This window comes from Adiantum capillus-veneris, chromosome 6, assembly GCF_014529385.1.
Source record: "Adiantum capillus-veneris isolate H3 chromosome 6, ASM1452938v2, whole genome shotgun sequence".
Taxonomy (NCBI): Eukaryota; Viridiplantae; Streptophyta; class Polypodiopsida; order Polypodiales; family Pteridaceae; genus Adiantum; species Adiantum capillus-veneris.
The window spans coordinates 55975695-55993369 of NC_140936.1; the positions used below are offsets into that span (position 1 = coordinate 55975695).

General features: G+C 43.6%; 1 protein-coding gene across 2 annotated transcripts; it reads right to left on the reverse strand.

The window, feature by feature from the left end:
* Positions 1 to 14128: 14128 nt before the first annotated feature.
* Positions 14129 to 17335, reverse strand: LOC147455542 (tubulin alpha-1 chain). 2 transcript variants are annotated; one of them, XM_086514300.1, is made up of 5 exons: positions 17022 to 17335; positions 16017 to 16231; positions 15691 to 15890; positions 14745 to 15253; positions 14129 to 14638 (listed from the first exon to the last, which is right to left on the reverse strand). In XM_086514300.1, the coding sequence occupies exons 1-5, from the start codon at positions 17132 to 17134 to the stop codon at positions 14329 to 14331; spliced, it is 1347 nt and encodes a 448-aa protein (XP_086370426.1). In that variant the 5' UTR covers positions 17135 to 17335; the 3' UTR covers positions 14129 to 14328. The 2 variants fall into 2 exon arrangements, with proteins under 2 accessions (XP_086370426.1, XP_086370425.1); XM_086514299.1 differs by having other exon boundaries at positions 16017 to 16264; positions 17022 to 17332.
* Between the last annotated feature and the right edge of the window lie 340 nt (positions 17336 to 17675).

The following is a 17675-nucleotide window of genomic DNA, read 5'->3' on the forward strand; positions in this document are numbered from 1 at the left end:
AAAGACGAAATTCATTATTTAGGGCATGTTATTTCAGCTAACGGGCTATATATGGATCAATCCAAAGTGGATACCATCCGAAAATGGCCTTCTCCTAAAAGTCTGGAAGAATTACATATATTTTTAGGATTTGTAGGTTTTTACCGAAGGTTCGTTAAAAACTATGCTCAAATTGTTGTTCCTATGAAGGATCAACTAAAAGGCAAAGGTAAAGCTTTTCAGTGGGGGTCCTCTCAACAGCACAGTTTCGATACACTCAAGGATGCATTAGCTACAGCTCCTATACTGGCTATTGTAGATCCTTTGAAACCATTCGTTTTGGAAACAGATGCTAGTGGCCGTGCTATTGGCGCAGTCTTATTACAAGACGGACGGCCGATTACATTTGAAAGAAAGAAGCTTGATGCAGGTCAGCAAAACTATTCTTCTTACGAACGCGAACTCTATGCAATAGTGTCTGCCTTAAAAACATGGCGGAATTATCTGTATGGTGCTTAGTTTGAGATTGTGTTTGACCATGAAAGCATCAAATGGTTTACACAACAAACGGATTTAAAGGGTCGAAAAGCCAGGTGGGCCAAGATTCTTCAGGAATATGACGCCAAGCTAAGGTATCGCAAAGGCCGATACAATGTCGTGGCGGACGCTCTCAGTCAAATGCCAGAGATCAATTCGCTCTTGTTCACGGAACTTCGTATAGTGAATTTTTAGATTCTCTCAAAGGCAAATATGAGCATGATGAAGCATATTCCAAAGTGTGGAGCCATGTTCAAAAGAGAGATCCTTCTTACTCCAATGACGGCAGTGTACAGTTAACCTCCACACATAGTTTTCCTTTATCAAGTGATGAACTACAGCGATGGAAACATTTTACCATCGGCAATGGGTACCTACTCCATAAGGGGAGAGTTTGTGTACCGACGGACACAGACATTCGGCGCCAAATTCTTTATGAATGTCATGATAGTCCAAGTGTAGGGCACCCGAGGATTAGGAAAACTTATTCTCTCGTACGACGACAGTTTTATTGGCCAGGTATACATGGCTTTGTCCAAGCTTATGTCTTGCATTGCCAAAAATGTCAAGTTAACAAAGCATAGCGCCAGAAAGCAGGAGGACTCTTACATCCTTTGGAGATTCCCAGTGGAAAATGGAAAAGCATCTCTATGGATTTTATTGTGGGTTTACCAACCACTGTACGAGGTCATGACTCGGTATGGGTGGTCGTAGACACGTTGACTAAACTATGTAAGTTTATTCCGACCAAATCAACGGTTAAGACACCATAACTAGCCAAGTTATTTGTGGACAATCTATACAAACTGTATGGTTTGCCAAGTAACATTGTCAGTGACCGTGATCCCAAGTTTAACAGCCACTTTTGGAGAGCTGTATTTAAATGATTGGGTACACAACTGAACCTCAGTACAGTTGATCATCCAAAAACAAATGGTCAGACGGAACGAGTTAACCAGGTGTTAGAGGATCTGCTAAGAGCTGACGTATGCTAAGAGCATACGTCAGCAAAAACCAGACAGACTGGGAAGAATACTTACCTATTCTTGAGTTTGCCTACAACAGTGCTAAGCATGTCACAACATGCTTTAGTCCTTTCATGCTCATGTACGGGTTTCAACCTAGGTCACCAGTTACGGTGGGGTTGGCAACCGGAAAACTCCAACGGGTTAAGGATTTTCTCCAAGACCACATGGATATGCTTAAATTTGCTCGTCAGAATGTCCGACAAGTACAAGATTGGTATAAGAAGTACGCTGATGAGAAACGTCGGCAAGTTACCTTCGAAGAAGGGGTGGAAGTATTTTTACGTGTCCCAGAACATTCAGAAAGTCTGAAAATTGGGCCAACACCTAAATTATCTCCCCGATATAGTGGGCCTTTCAAAATACTCAAGCGAGTAGGTGATCGTGCCTACAAATTATTACTACCTTCACATTCTCGCATTCACCCGGTGTTTCATGTAAGCCGTTTATGTAAGCGGTTACATGGGGACGACAATGTCATTGACCAATAGGTTGCTGGGGTGTAGGCCAGGTGGCCGTGGGAAACCACCCTTGTACACTTTATCTCACCTAATCAATATAGGGAGAAAAAGAGGTAGAGTTGACTCTTCTCTTTCTTCTCCACTAACCCACACAGTGGCTGCCTGGCTTCCTCATTTCTCTTCTTCTCCTCTCTTGCACACACTCCGTACGCACTACACGCGCTCATCAATTAGTATCAGAGCTCCAGGTTGTCGGCTTCCCCTCCCCGGCTAACCGTGTGTGCACCAACCCCGAACTTGAGAGCTTAAGGCAAGCAAAGCAGAAGATCTTAGAAGGAATTGTTGTTCCCCACTCGGCATGTGTAGGTCCTCCAAACTTGGATCTTGTCTTGGAGGTAATCTCTGTAGAGAAGTCGAGCAAGCTTTGGAGTTCAAATCTACAGGTGAATTGAGAAAAGGGAGAATTGGGCAAGCGAGTGCAAATTCCAAGGCTCGGGGAGAGGGAATCTTGAAGAGAATCAAGGCAGGCCGAGTTGAGATCTGCAGATCGAGGAGTTTTTTTTTTTTGAAGTCAAGTGCACAATGGGAGGAATCAAGAAGGCAGGCTGAGCTGAGACCGTGAAGGGAATCCGGTGCCCATCAATTGGTATTTGCTCAACTGGAGAAGAGGGGGAGTCAATTGGTTTGCAATCGGGAAGGAGCGGATACGAGTAGAGAGTTTGTAATTGAAGGCAATTGACGAGCAACAAGCAGAGGCAAAGGGGGAATTGCTTGTAGGTGCAGCCAGGCTTGAGGAAGCGTGCAGCAGAACGGGCTGCAAAGGAAAACCAAGGTAGCAAGTGCAGGCGAAGTAGAGCTGACCAGAGCTGAAACTGAGGAGCTCGTGAGCAAGGAAAACAAAGGCAGGGCGTGAGCATTGAGGGATTTCAAAGCTTGGAATCGGGTAGCACTGCGAGACCTTCAGGGCAAGCAATTGTGAGCAGGAGTAGAACTGGGCAGTACCGAGTTGTGCAGTATCAAAAAGCTCACACACACACACACACTGTGTAAAGTCGGTTGGGAGGAGCCAACAGAGGGCAGCAGAGCAAAGCCCGATAGCTTGAGCTGGGGTGGAATTCGAGCATTGGCAAGCTTGTGGTGTGTTACACACACACACACACACACACACACACACAGTGCACACACACTCCCCTGCGTGTGTATTCAAGCAGCGCTACACACACACACACACACTCACTGTGTGTGCTTGCTCGTCAAAGCTGGCACAGACTTAGCAATGCAAAAAAAAAAAACGATTTTTTCTCCTTTCAGCCATAAAATTTTTTGTGTGCAAGGGTTCATTCACACAAAGAACCCTCGACAAAGCCCATTTTGATGCTCCGACCCCCGACTCCTCTCCTCGAGCTCGTGAAAAGGAAGCTTCTCAGAAATTTGCAGCTTATGAGATAGAGAGAGTGAGAGAGAGAGCTTGACACCGTGCATGCGAGCGAGCTAAAGCAACCGAGTCCGACAAATTTTGAGAGCAATCTTCACAGTTCGAGCAAAATCTGCGATCGATACCGATCCTACTCGCCATTGACCGCTCGAGCATTGACGTTTTTACGGCTACTCGGCTAGCCACTTCCGCCCGACGGCGGAAGACGACATCGGCATCATTTTTCGACACTGATTCGACGATTTCCTAGCGTTTCTCCTCCACGGCTTCGAGCACCGGCTATTGGCATCATTTTACGACACCATTTCTAGCACACCGGCTCGGCATTACTTATTCATTGCGGCGGATCTCCGACATCCGACCCAGACACCAGGCGCTTCCCCACACGAGGGCGTTCCCGCGATCGACGACCGTGCTTGCGACATGCACGGGTGAGGTACCTCTATCATAGAGGAGTGACACCCGGCATCGGCACCGAGTGCACCGATCGCCCTGTACGACACAGTTTATGGATACGACACCTTTGTCGGCTATTCGACTAGCATATTTCTGCCTGGCGGCAAAAATCGGCATATAGCGACACCGACACGCAAGTTATAGGTTACAGGGGGGGTTTTCAGCCCATTCACTCACAGATTCTTCAGGTTACCAGACACAGCGCTTTCACAGGCAATTTGGCAGTCATTTTGACAGCAGATTCTCTGCGGACACATGCGTTGACAGATGCATTTTGTTGTGAGCACACATAGTGCTACTGAGCTTTTTTGAGAGCAAATATCCCCGCAGGGATCACTTTCACTGCATGCAGCAGTTCTTGGCGCCTGTTTGAGCACGATTTTACTCATGTACGTAGAGTTGCAGACACTGCCCACTGTACTACGTGTGGAGCCATTTTTGGCTATTTTGGCAATTTTTCCCGGCCGTTTCTGAGACTCGGACCGGAAGAGCCCTTTCTGAGACTGTGGCTAGTCCATTTGAGTCTGCATTAGCCTTTTGGAGGGTCGATAGCGTGAGGTTTTCTTTGAGCTGGGGTGTGCTCGAATGTTGAGACACTTTCGGTGATACAGGTAGTTGGAGTTCCCCTTTACGGTACCCTCGCCATAGGATATGTATCTGACGGTTATTTATACTTTTGACGCCGAGTTGGCACTCACATAGCAATTGTTTTGTGCAGCAGATGCCCAGTTAGTGCAGATGGCACATTTATATGCATTTTGAGTTGAGTTTTGACTCCTCATACAAAGGAAACTCTGCTGGATTTACTTCCCGCGAGTTGTGACTTCCATTGTTGGCACTTTTGAGTCTATTTCGGTTGAGAGTTTACTCCTGATACAAAGGTTACTCTGTCCAAATTTCTAAAGCTTCTCACCATAGTGTGGCACCTCTCAAACCCTCTTATCAGCGATGGCTTCTTCTTCAGAAAAGGAGGAATATTTCATTCGGAAATTTGATGGCAGCAACTTCACCATGTGGAAAGAGCGCATGAAAGATGTTTTGATAAACAAAGGCCTCTTAGAACCGTTGAAAGAGCACGCAGAGGATGATGATTATACACAAGCTCAATGGGAGCTTTTGGATGTAAAAGCCATGGCTACGATACGTCTACATCTAGCCGAGTCAGTCTTCTTCACTACCATATGGAAGAAAACAACCAAGGAACTTTGGGATAGCTTATGTTCAGCATGGGAGAGCAAAACTGCATCCAACAAAGTTTTTCTCATGAAAAAGCTTATGAAGCTCAACATGAAAGAAGGTAGCACAGTTTCCAGTCATTTAAATGAGTTCAACTCCTTGTTTAGTCAGCTGACCTCTCAGGGCTTTAAGGAGTTTGACGATGAACTCAAGTCTATCTTCTTGTTATGCTCTCTACCCAGTTCATGGGATATCTTTTGCACAGCCATTAGCAATTCAGGTCCGAATGGCAAGTTAGAGTTCAATGCTGTCACAGATGCGTTGCTCACTGAAGAGATTCGTCGTAAATCTCTCGATAATGCTAGTCATGGAGATGCATATATGACTGGCAGTTCAACAAAGCCAAGAGGCCGTGACAGGAACAAATACAAAAGCAAAAGTAGAGAGCGGCATCCTCGTAGTCCTAGGAGACACAGGAACCAAAGTAGAGACCGCAATGCCAAAAATGTCGAGTGTTACTATTGCCACAAGAAGGGTCATTACAAAAAGGATTGTCGCAGTTTCCTAAGAGATCAGAAAAACATGCAAAAGGATAATTCTGGCAAAGGAAAAAGTACAGTAAAAATTGAGGAGCTCAACATTGTCGAGTCTCCCATGCCTACCACTGCAGTAGAGGATGCTCCTCCTCCACTGATGCTCATTATGCCCACAGAGATTCATGCCGAGGTGACAATAGATGCCTCAGATGTTCTCATTTTCACTTCAGATCTCACCCCAGATGCTTTGGTTGCACAGAATTGGATCCTTGATTCTGGTGCAAGTTTTCATGTCACACCGCATAGAGAGTGGTTTTCCTCTTATACATCCATGCATAGAATAGTCAAGCTTGGTGATTCCTATGAGCTTGACATTATTGGCATTGGTGACGTGAAACTTCAGATGCATAATGGCACTACTTTTGTGCTGCAGAATGTCAGACATGTGCCCAAGCTTACGAAAAGCTTACTTTCTATAGGGCAATTGGATGATCTTGGCTACACTACAGTTTTTGGTAATCGTTCTTGGATGATCCGCAAGAACAACCTTATCATGATGAAAGGCAATAAAAACGGATCCCTGTACTCTTTGTTTGTTTCGAGTGTCGACGAACACTCTATCTATGTTGCCGAGCTGCCGTCTCATGAATTGTGGCATAGCCGGCTAGGGCATATTAGCCAAAAGGGAATGAAAACACTTCAGCTTTTTGGCTACTTACCTGTGTTAGATTACACGGACTTTCCATTGTGTGAGCATTGTCTGTATGGCAAACAGACTAGATTGACATCTTCGCCATTGAATAAGAAACTAGGCGAACCTCTAGACTTGGTGCACAGTGATTTGTGTGGTCCAATGCCACATAAAACTCTAGGGGGGGCAAACTACTTTCTCACGTTCATAGATGATTCTACCAGAAAGGTGTGGGTGTATCTCCTTAAGCGTAAGGAAGAAGTCTTTTCGAAATTCCAAAAATTCCTCGCCATGGTTGAGAACCAATCAGGAACAAAGCTCAAAGCTTTTCGCACGGACAATGGTGGAGAATACGTCTCCACAGAGTTCAAGGATTTTTGCAATAGAAGAGGCATTCGGTGGCAGTTTACTGCTCCATACACACCTGCACAAAATGGGATAGTTGAAAGAATGAATCGTATGATTCAAGAGCGAGTTGTCTCTATGATGTCTATGGCGAAGCTTACTCCAGAGTTTTGGGGGGGAAGCTGTTCTGACAGCAGTGCCCATCATCAACAGGTCACCTAGTTCTCCATTGAATTTCAAAATTCCAGAGGAATTATGGAATGGCAAAAGGCCAAGCTATGAGCATCTACGTGTATTTGGATGTGAGGCATATGCACATGTGCCCAAAGAACTTCGTCGGAAGTTAGATCCCACATCACACAAATGCATCTTTATTGGCTATGGTGCAAACGGAGAGATGGGATATCGTCTCTGGCACCCAAAATCAAACAAAGTCATTCGTAGCTCCCATGTGATTTTCAATGAATCAAAAATGCACAAGAAGCCCATCAAAGATGTTGAGTACAGACGTGTTCGTTTTGAGGATGTAGCCTCCGAACCAACTCAGTTCAGTAGTGTTGCACCCACTCCTCAAGTGCAAGATACTACTATTGCTCCGGAGAGAGCGGAGTCCAGCAGTCAAGCACTGAGACGCTCTGAGAGAGTATCACGTGCGCCCGAGCGGTTTGAGGCGGGTATACACCACATTTTGGTCACTGACAATGGAGAGCCAACCTGCTACAAAGAAGCTATACAAATGGAGGATAGCGTTAAGTGGAAGAAGGCTATGCAATCAGAATACAATTCGATTGTGGCTAATGAGACATGGGATTTGGTTGAATTACCAAAAAGCAAAAATGCTTTACCTTGCAAGTGGGTATACAAAAAGAAGTATACAACGGAAGATCCCGAGCCTAGATACAAGGCTCGTCTAGTTGCCAAGGGTTTCAAGCAGCAAAAAGGTGTGGATTTTGATGAGATTTTCTCTCCAGTAGTCAAGATGACTACACTTCGCACCGTGCTTGGCTTGGTTGCGATCCAGGACATGGAACTCGTCCAAATGAATGTGAACACAGCATTTCTTCACGGGGATCTAGATGAAGATGTCTACATGAAACAACCAGAGGGCTTCGTATGTAAAACCCAAAAACCCGCGAGGACCGAATTGGTTTGTAGACTTAAAAAGGCACTCTATGGCCTCAAGCAAGGTTCAAGGCAATGGTATCAAAAATTCGACAAATTCATGCAGTCTCAGGGTTACATTAGAAGTCAAGAGGATCACTACTTATACACAAAAAGGTTGAACGATGGTTCTTTAATCATCTTGATCTTGTATGTAGATGATATGCTTATCGCAGGCAAATAAATTGATGAAATCAATCAGCTAAAAAAGATACTAAGCACTCAGTTTTCCATGAAGGATTTGGGAGATGCCAATCACTTTCTTGGTATGCACATCAAGAGAGACAGTCAACATGGAATTCTTGAATTATCTCAAGAAAAGTACATTCACAAAGTCTTGCAACGTTTTAGTATGCAGGGGGGGAAGTCATTGAGTACCCCAATGCAAGCATACTCCAAACTTAGCAAGGAAGACTCTCCCAAGACAGTGGCTGAGAAAGAGGAAATGGCGAAAGTACCATATTCTTCAGCAGTTGGCAGTTTGATGTACGCTATGGTAGCCACAAGACCAGACATTGCACATGCAGTGGGAGTGGTTAGTAGGTACATGGCAAACCCTGGCAAGAAGCATTGGGAAGCAGTGAAGAAAATCCTCAGATATTTGATAGGTACAGCTAGCAAGTGTTTACGCTTCAGAAACAGTGATGCATCTATTGTAGGTTACACGGATGCGGATTATGCGGGTTGCGTGGATCGTAGAAGATCCACATCTGTCTATGTGTTCATGTTTGCTGGAGTAGCTATCTCTTAGAGATCGTGTCTCCAAGATTGCACGTCTTCATCTACCACTGAGGCAGAATATGTTGCTGCGTCTGACGCCTGCAAGGAAGCCATATGGTTGGCTCGTCTAGTGGGAGATTTGGGCATTCACGAGGTTCCAGTACTACATTGTGATAGTCAAAGTGCCATTGCTTTGGCAAAGAATCCAGTGTTTCACTCAAACTCGAAACACATAGAGGTCAGATACCATGTCATACGAGATGCATTGGCTAGCAAGCGTATCGAGCTTGTCAAGGTTCACACTGACGACAACCCCGCAGATGCTCTCACAAAGAGCCTAGCATCGGAGCGCTTTACACATTGTATAGAACTTATGGGTGTAGGATGAAGCCTCGGCAATGCTTCATCAATTTTGTATAGACTAACTATACTAATGCCACTATTGGCCACCATGACCTTCAAGTGGGAGGTTGTTGGGGTGTAGGCCAGGTGGCCGTGGGAAACCACCCTTGTATACTTTATCTCACCTAATCAATATAGGGAGAAAAAGAGGTAGAGTTGACTCTTCTCTTTCTTCTCCACTAACCCACACAGTGGCTGCCTGTGCATCTCTTCCCTTCCCCATTTCTCTTCTTCTCCTCTCTTGCACACACTCCGTACGCGCTACACGCGCTCATCACAGGTTTTGGTTGATTTCATTGAACCTCCTACCTTACCGCATAAACATGAAGGTGTTCTCGATTATCATGAGTTACGTACACGTCATCATGTACGTCAACAAGCCTTAATCAAGTGGAAAGACCGACCTGAGGAAGGTGCCACTTGAAAAACATTAGTGTTCTTTAGAAGAAGTTCCCCACTTTTGTTTTTGAGGACGAAAACTCTTCTTAAGGGGGGAGTAATGCCAGGACACCAGCAAGGCCGGACTAGACAAGGGCAGAACCGGACTAGGCGGTGTGGAAAGGGATTCCAACTAGGGCAAAGGGCCAGGGGCTTTGCTATATAATGGGTGGTTGGATGGTGGACTCTCAGGCTCTAGCTTCCCTTGTCTTACATCCTCGGTCTCACAATGAAACCAAATTGGTATCTTGTGCAACAAACCTCCACTCTCTACCTGAAAACCACTTGACAATACAATCTCTTAATATTGTTTCCCTTAAGAAATACTATAACAACTTAATTGATGATGATAGCTTGATGGCTTCACACATACTTTATCTTCAAGAAACAAAATTACACCATGACAATATAGTAGAACTGCTTAATTGTAATCACATTCTTTCAACATGTCCCATAGGAGTTTCCCTTTTTACAAAGAAAGCAGACATAGATCTACACCATCACAACATTGTTTACACAAATGAAATAGAAAATATAATTGCAGACTTCACTACAAAACATTTAGGTCCACTAACAATAACAACATTCTATCATACACCGTCCAATCAAGTATGATTGCTGCTACAAACATTGTCCAAAATACTCGCACCATACCATCTACATATTCCAATCATCCTCTGAAAACACCATACCATCTACATATTCCAATCATCCTCCTTAGTGATTTCAACATTTTGACGCTAATCCACACAACTCCAATTACATTACTCTTGCTAACTTCCTCTCAACATACAATTTAATGTAAAATACCAAAATCTACCAGTCAACTTTAGACCTCATCTGGATTACAACTACATTACTCAACATTACAATAGTAAATTACTTCATGTCTTGGTCAGACCATTCAATATATACTTATTTCTTCCATTGTCCTATACTTCAACTCAAAAACTCTCAACTTATATGATTTAAACAAATTTATGATACACAAAATTCTTACAATAACGCGTACACCCTTAACTTCATTATCATGCCTTTGTGATCCTTCACCTTGTTTAATTTGTAAATGGACCCTTTTGTTTAAGAGCCTCATATGGGTTCTTTTCAATTTTGGGCCTATCGAAGGGGCAAGGCCATAGGCATAGCATTGCTTTTGCCTTTTTGTGGCAAAAGAATGTTTCTTGGGGAAATTTCAAGGTCAAAATCCTTGGAACTAGGTATTGCATTCTTTCTTCAAAGTGTAAAAGTTTATTCATGATGAGACCGATAGGCAAGAGTGTTTTGTGTAGATGTAGTCTCACCTTTTTTGAAGCACACATTTTCTTTTCCTATAGAATTGTTGGGGTTGTGATTGCTCACACTATAGCCACCTCACTCCTCATGGGAGACATCTCTTACACACTATGAGTAGATACATTGAAGGTGTGACTAGCCACTTTTGACTAGTTTTAGTATATGCTTGCATACACTACCTTTTGACCCTTGGCTCCTCCAAATACACCCCCATATGAGCATTCACAAGCTAAGTAGCTGATTTACACCTCTAGGGGTTGCCCAACACATCACCTATGATGTCACAAAGATGCCCTTTGATTTGCTCCATAAAAGAGCCCCTCTTGTACTCACAATCAGACTGAATCAATCCTTCCCAATATTCTATTTTGCATCTCTCTATTGTGTATGCTTAATTGCTCATTCTCCATTTCTTGTGGTGTGTGATATTAGTGCTAATCACATACATTATGCACACACCATGAATGCTACACACACACACACCATAGACACTTACTCAACAAGTGGTATCAGAGCCTCGTAAGGGCTAGTATCTCCTAGTTCATTTGCATCTTGGTTGTGTGTGTGTGTGTGTGTGTGTGTGTGTGTGTGTGTGTGTGTGTGTGTGTGTGTAGGTGCATGACTCTCTTTTCTAGATCATCTAAGCACCCTTTCTTTTGTTTGGATGATTGCCATTCATAACTCTTGCATTTGCATATAGGATTTTGCATAATCTCAGATTGATTGGTTGTGTGTGTACCTTTAAACCCTATTTTGTACCCCAATTTTTAAGCCATTCATGATCTTCATCCTCTTCAAACAATGTGTGTTTACAAAGCCCCTTGCCATAGCTTTCATTTGAACATATGCATGCCCAATTTGAAGCCCAACTGAGTGTCTAACTCTCGGGTTTACTGCTACAGATAGGTTATAATTTGCGGATACACCTCACTGACAAGCTAGCGGGCTTGGCGGGCCGACTAGGCAGAGCATACCTAACTTTGGGAGGTGGTGAGTTCAATCCTCATTGCCTAATTTTGGGTGTTGTGGTGGACTTAGCGCTACATCAATAGAGACCTATACGAGCTTTCGGGTCCGCTAGCTGTTGGTCACACACCAAAAAAAAGGTTTCATTTTTTAGTAAGGCATCCGGACGTCAAGCCTAAGGTGCTCAAGTGCTTTGAGCGCTTAGAGCTCTGTCCCACAGCAGTCAAAGCAAAAGGTAGTTGGAGCTTCTACTTCAATACAAGAATAAAGCTTCAAGGTACAAGAGTTGAACTATAGTGCAAATTTGGGTACGGCAATTTGTTGAGGGGAGTACTTAAGGCCCCCAAAGCTAGTATATGAGGAGCACCCAAGCCCCCATTGTATAATCACTAATTCATTGCTCAGTTGGTTGGTTCAAGTCTCTCTCTCTCTCTCTCTCTCTCTCTCTCTCTCTCTCTCTCTCTCTCTCTCTCTCGTGCACGCGCACACAATTTTTCCCTTGACTATGTGCTTTCACATCATCAACTTTGACATGGTATCAGAGCCATGTGCTTGATGAGCTAGGGAGGAGGGAGGAACAAGCACGTGTTGAGGAAAACCTTTCGGCATTGAAGAATCAGAGTAGCGGCTTCACAAACTTTGCTTTGCTGTGTTTTAAAAAATGCTGTTGGAAAAGGGCAGCGCAGTTCAAAAGTTCTCCCCAAAGGAGACCAAAACACAAGAGTTTCAAGCAAAGAATTTTTAGGGTAGAAGTAGTAATCAAAGAAAGCTAATAGTAATTATTAGCAAACAATTAAAAGGACACAAAAATCACACTTTGAGAAAATAAAACAGGAAAAAGGGTCAAAACTCACAATGTCACAATGTCGTAGAGTTGCATAAAGTGAGCTTCAAAATATATGGACAATTCTTGTTGACAAGCACAGGTTGAAGACATGTAGTTCTGTCTATCTTATAATCTAAGTTATCATAGTGTCTACAAGTTGTGTCTCAAGTGTAAATCTAAGTTATCATAGTGTCTACAAGTTTTGTCTCAAGTGTACAAGCCTGTAAATTTATATTTTTGCCTGTGTGTAGTATTTTCCTCAAAACTTCTTGAAGAATCTGGCTGATTAAAAAAACCAAAAAAAACAAAGAAAACTAAACATTCAAAGCTCAGGGGTACGGTCACGATTGGATGCAAATGGGAAAATCAACCCCACTGTAGAAGTGCCTTTTGGAATCTATTGAATGCATAACTGTCACTTGGGATACATGTGGGATGTCACATGACTAAGTGACACATAGGCTCTAACTAGGATAACAAGGATACAAATGGATACCCAACAAATGTTTGCCAAGGTAGGATCCTCCCAAGAATAACAGGAAAGACCACACCAGGATGTTAGAATGATGCTGCAATATAAATCATCTGGCAACTGCCATGCTATGGGCAAGATGGTGCCAAGATCCTTGAGAGCTCCGGCTTTCAACAAGTCTGGTATGTTTCTTTCCCCAGACACCTAGCCATCCTTCAATATGAAAAATATAATGCCAAATGAGGCAAACAAAATCCAAGTATGAACTGGAGAAGCAAGTTCCCTCTCTACACTACTCAACTGTTATAAATTCCTCAGCTTTTGATTCTGTAAAAGGAGTGCGACATGCTAACAAGAGGAAGAGGAAGAGGAAAAGGAAAAGAGCAAAATATAACAACAGTACACATATGTGCATGTGTGTGTGTGTGTGTTACATGTATTATATTATATACATACATTGAGAAAGAGAGAGAACGAGATGGCCCCAAGGCTGTAACACACAGCTATATTCATTTCCATTCCCGACCAAACCATGGCACTCCATCTTCCCATGGTAGGCGGTTTGCTGCAAGCTACTGTTACACACGGCCAAGACAAAGTCTAGGATGGAAATGAACCAGAAAATAGGCTTCGTGCTCTGATTGGATCTCAGCACTACTGCGCAGAGAACGCCAGGGCAACCTCAGAGTTCTGTCCATAACCCTCCCTCATTTGGCACTTACCAGGAGTCCAGCAAGCATATGGCGTGCGCTGCAAATTAGTTGTGTGTAAGCATGAAGCTGCCCAATTCTGGCATGGTTCACTCTCATAGGTGCCAGTCTTTGAAATAGCGGGCACACACTGCAGTGTGTAACCAGCCTTTTTGTGCAGGGAAGGAAAGATGCAAAGTAAACGACGTCTCATAGAGTAGATCACACCAGACGCTGCAGACTGGAAAGGGTATCCATAATCTCTCCCTTTGACAGAAGCAATCTCTACAACTATGATAATGACAGAGTTTAAAGCTGCTTTAACGCATTAACAGCAGAAAAAGGGGGAAACAACTTCAAATTGCGGGGTATTTTAAACTTTAAAAACTATAAAAGATTGAAGACTCAGGAAAACGTCACCAGACTCCAGAGATGTAAATACTTGACATTCTGTGGTAGCTTCAATACTCTACTATTCAGTAAGCTGAAGGGAGAATGGAAAAGTTTGAAGCCCACAGGCAAAAAGAAACCATTTTTGTCCTTTTGTCAGTTGTGAATATCAATGATGAAAAAGACTTACACATGTTTTTATAGCTCAAAAAACTAATGGAAAACAGCAGCCATGCATGAAATGGTCATGGCCATACAGATTCGACATGTTCAAATAAAATCCTCACAATATAGTACAACCCAGAGACCTGTTATTTTTACCTTGGCATCTCAATACTCCTCGTCAGCAGGCTCGTCATCGCCCTCTATTGCAACTTCTTCATAATCTTTCTCCAGAGCTGCTAGGTCCTCCCGAGCCTCAGAAAACTCACCCTCTTCCATCCCCTCACCCACATACCAGTGTACAAAAGCACGCTTCGCATACATCAAATCGAACTTGTGGTCAATCCTAGAGAAGACCTCTGCAACTGCCGTGTTGTTGCTGATCATGCACACTGCACGTTGGACCTTTGCAAGGTCACCTGCTGGCACAACCGACGGCGGCTGGTAGTTGATACCACACTTGAAGCCTGTTGGGCACCTGAATACACATGCAGAAACGATTGAATCTACTAAAAGTAAAGACGGTATTTTCACTTTCACACCTCTCTCAAGCATGCATTGAGGCCGTTTATTCACCACCATACCAGTCAACAAATTGCACCGTCCGCTTCGTCTTGATGGTTGCTACCGCAGCATTGACATCCTTCGGAACCACATCTCCACGATACATTAAGCAGCAAGCCATGTACTTACCATGTCGCGGATCACATTTGGCCATCATACTAGAGGGCTCAAAGACCGAGTTTGTAATCTCAGGTACCGAAAGTTGCTCATGATAAGCTTTTGCAGCTGAGATAACCGGTGCATAAGAGGAGAGCATAAAATGAATGCGAGGATATGGCACAAGATTGGTTTGAAACTCTGTCACGTCGACATTCAAAGCACCATCAAAACGGAGGGATGTTGTGAGAGACGAGATAATCTGAGATACAAGTCTGTTAAGATTTGTGTATGTGGGTCTTTCAATATCAAGTGACCTTCTGCAAATGTCATAGATTGCCTCATTGTCCAAAAGCACAGCAACATCAGTATGCTCCAGTAAAGAATGGGTGGAGAGTACGCTGTTGTAAGGCTCGACAACAGCAGTTGACACCTGGCACAAAAACACACGTTGTGAGCCAACCATAAGCTCTGAGCACGACAAGAATAAAGCAACATTATGTGCAAAGACAGATTTGAAGCTGACAATAGCTACACCCAGAGGATTACAAGAAAAACCCAAATTCGCCTTCAAAAAGGGGAAGGGAGGACAAAAAAACCTTTAAACATCATGGAAACAATCCCAAGTGACCAGGTTCACCTAGGAAACGCATGCACCCCTTTGGGCCACATGCCACCGCACAAGTACCCACCACATGTGACCCACCAAGGCACATGTGACCATCCAAGAAAAACAGACACTCAAGCAAATGCTAGAAGAAATAACATAAAACAGACACTCAAGCAGATGCTAGAAGAAAAAACATAAAACAGACTACAACTGAAATCACTGTTTTGAGAGATTTCTGTACTGAGAGCAAACATTCCCACCTGAGGCGAAGGATAGATAGTAAATCCAAGCTTGGACTTCTTGCCATAATCGACTGACAGGCGTTCTAAAAGAAGCGACCCCAAACCTGAGCCCGTGCCACCTCCTACAGCATTGAACACTAAGAACCCTTGCAACCCGGTGCAATTATCTGACAACTTCCTTACTCGATCTAGGCAAAGATCAACAATCTCCTTTCCCACTGCAAAATAGAAACACATGGTTAACACAAGCAAACATACACTTCTCTTGGGCTATGCCTAGTAACCCAGAAGTAGAAACGAATCTCGAAACCAAAAAAGCAAAAAATGAGATGCATCCTACTCACCTGTATAATGCCCTCGGGCAAAGTTGTTAGCTGCATCTTCCTTTCCAGATAATAGTTGCTCTGGATGAAAAAGTTGCCTGTAAGGTCCAGTACGGACCTCGTCAATCACAGTGGGCTCTAAATCCACAAAGATGGCCCTTGGCACATGCTTTCCTGCACCAGTCTCGCTGAAGAATGTGTTGAACGCATCATCAGCTATTCCAACGGTTTTGTCACTGCGAGCAAGAGCAGCCAATTTCCATGACTCTCTATTTCCGTCAATCATAAAACAAATTAGCAAAAAAGTTCAGATGTTGTGCCCATTATGCAAACTATTCTAAGCCCATTGTTGCACTTGTATAACTGATGGCTCCAGCATACATCATGTTTCATTCACCTTCATGGAGACTTGTCACCCATTTCTGCTAACTGCTTCAGGATTCTAACTTGTCACCCATCTCTGGTAACTGTTTTTAGAATCCTGAACACAGCCCTATGCAAGTATGAGTGCAGCTGTACCATTTCTACCAATTTATTCGTGAAGACAAAGCAATGGCACACACACACGCGCGCACAATTCTATATAAACAGGCATGTTCCAGGTGAATCCAGTTTTGATTCTTGAATGCATGTGAAACACCTTTGGTTCCAAATTGTCCTCATTAGACACTGTCAATCACAACACGATTCTCTCTCTCTCTCTCTCTCTCTCTCTCTCTCTCTCTCTCTCTCTCTCTCTCTCTCTCTCTCTCTCTCTCTCTCTCTCTCTCTCTATATCCAAAGGACACTAGCAGATCTTCCTTTCTTTCTACCAGCTTGCTTGGTCTGCCATGATTCACAACCACAATTCTCTCTCTGTCCAAGGAAGCTAGTAGATCTTGCTTTATTTCTATCTCTCTCTCAAGTACAGCTTGTTGGTGGACATATATGACTTCTATGAGGGTTTCTGCCATAATAAGCGAGCGTGCCGAGTTTGCATCAAAATCTAAATTAATGCACACATAGATCAGAGAGAAAGGAGTGAACCTGGGCATGAGACCATCGGCGGTGATGCCATGTTCGAGGCAAAAGAGTTCCCAGCAAGCATTACCGACTTGGATGCCGGCCTGACCGATATGGATGCTGATGATCTCTCTCATGGCAGACCTCAGAACCGCGCAAGCTTCAACACAGAGACGGTGCCCTTCGTTCGCAGCGAGCTGGAGGGCAGATAAGTCGAGACGTGGGAGAGGTCGCTCTCTACACAGTGCCTATTTGCGCTGCTTGGTCGCGCATGTGAGGACGACCAGCGAGACGCCCAGCCTGGCTTCGTGGGTCCAAATTTGGGTTGTGCTCTTTTTGAGTGCAAACCTAGGTCGAGTGAGTGTGTACAAAATGTGAGATCCACCTCTAAGTTTTAAATTGGGTGAGAACCTACAAATGTTAAAGAAATTTAGTGTATAAACCTTTAAAATATAGTTGGTTTTCACCTCTCAAAGTTTCTCACATATAGCTACGTTTTAAATTTGGTGAGAAAACCTATAGGATTTAGAGAAATTTAGTGTAAAAACCTTTAAATATATGTAATTTACCTCTCAAAATAGCTCATATGTAGACGACATGTGTTTGAGTCTCCCATTCAGGGGTAAGGATCGGTAAAATTATATGAACAAAACAAGCAGTGAAGTCAAGTAGCTAAGG

Coding starts and splice junctions, on each gene's coding strand:
- LOC147455542 (XM_086514299.1), bottom strand. CDS start 17,134: ATGAGAGAGATCATCAGCATCCATATCGGTCAGGCCGGCATCCAAGTC. Junction 15,891..16,016: donor TGCCCGAGGGCATTATACAG/GTGAGTAGGATG, acceptor TCTATTTTGCAG/TGGGAAAGGAGATTGTTGAT. Junction 14,639..14,744: donor ACGGTGCAATTTGTTGACTG/GTATGGTGGTGA, acceptor ATGTGTATTCAG/GTGCCCAACAGGCTTCAAGT.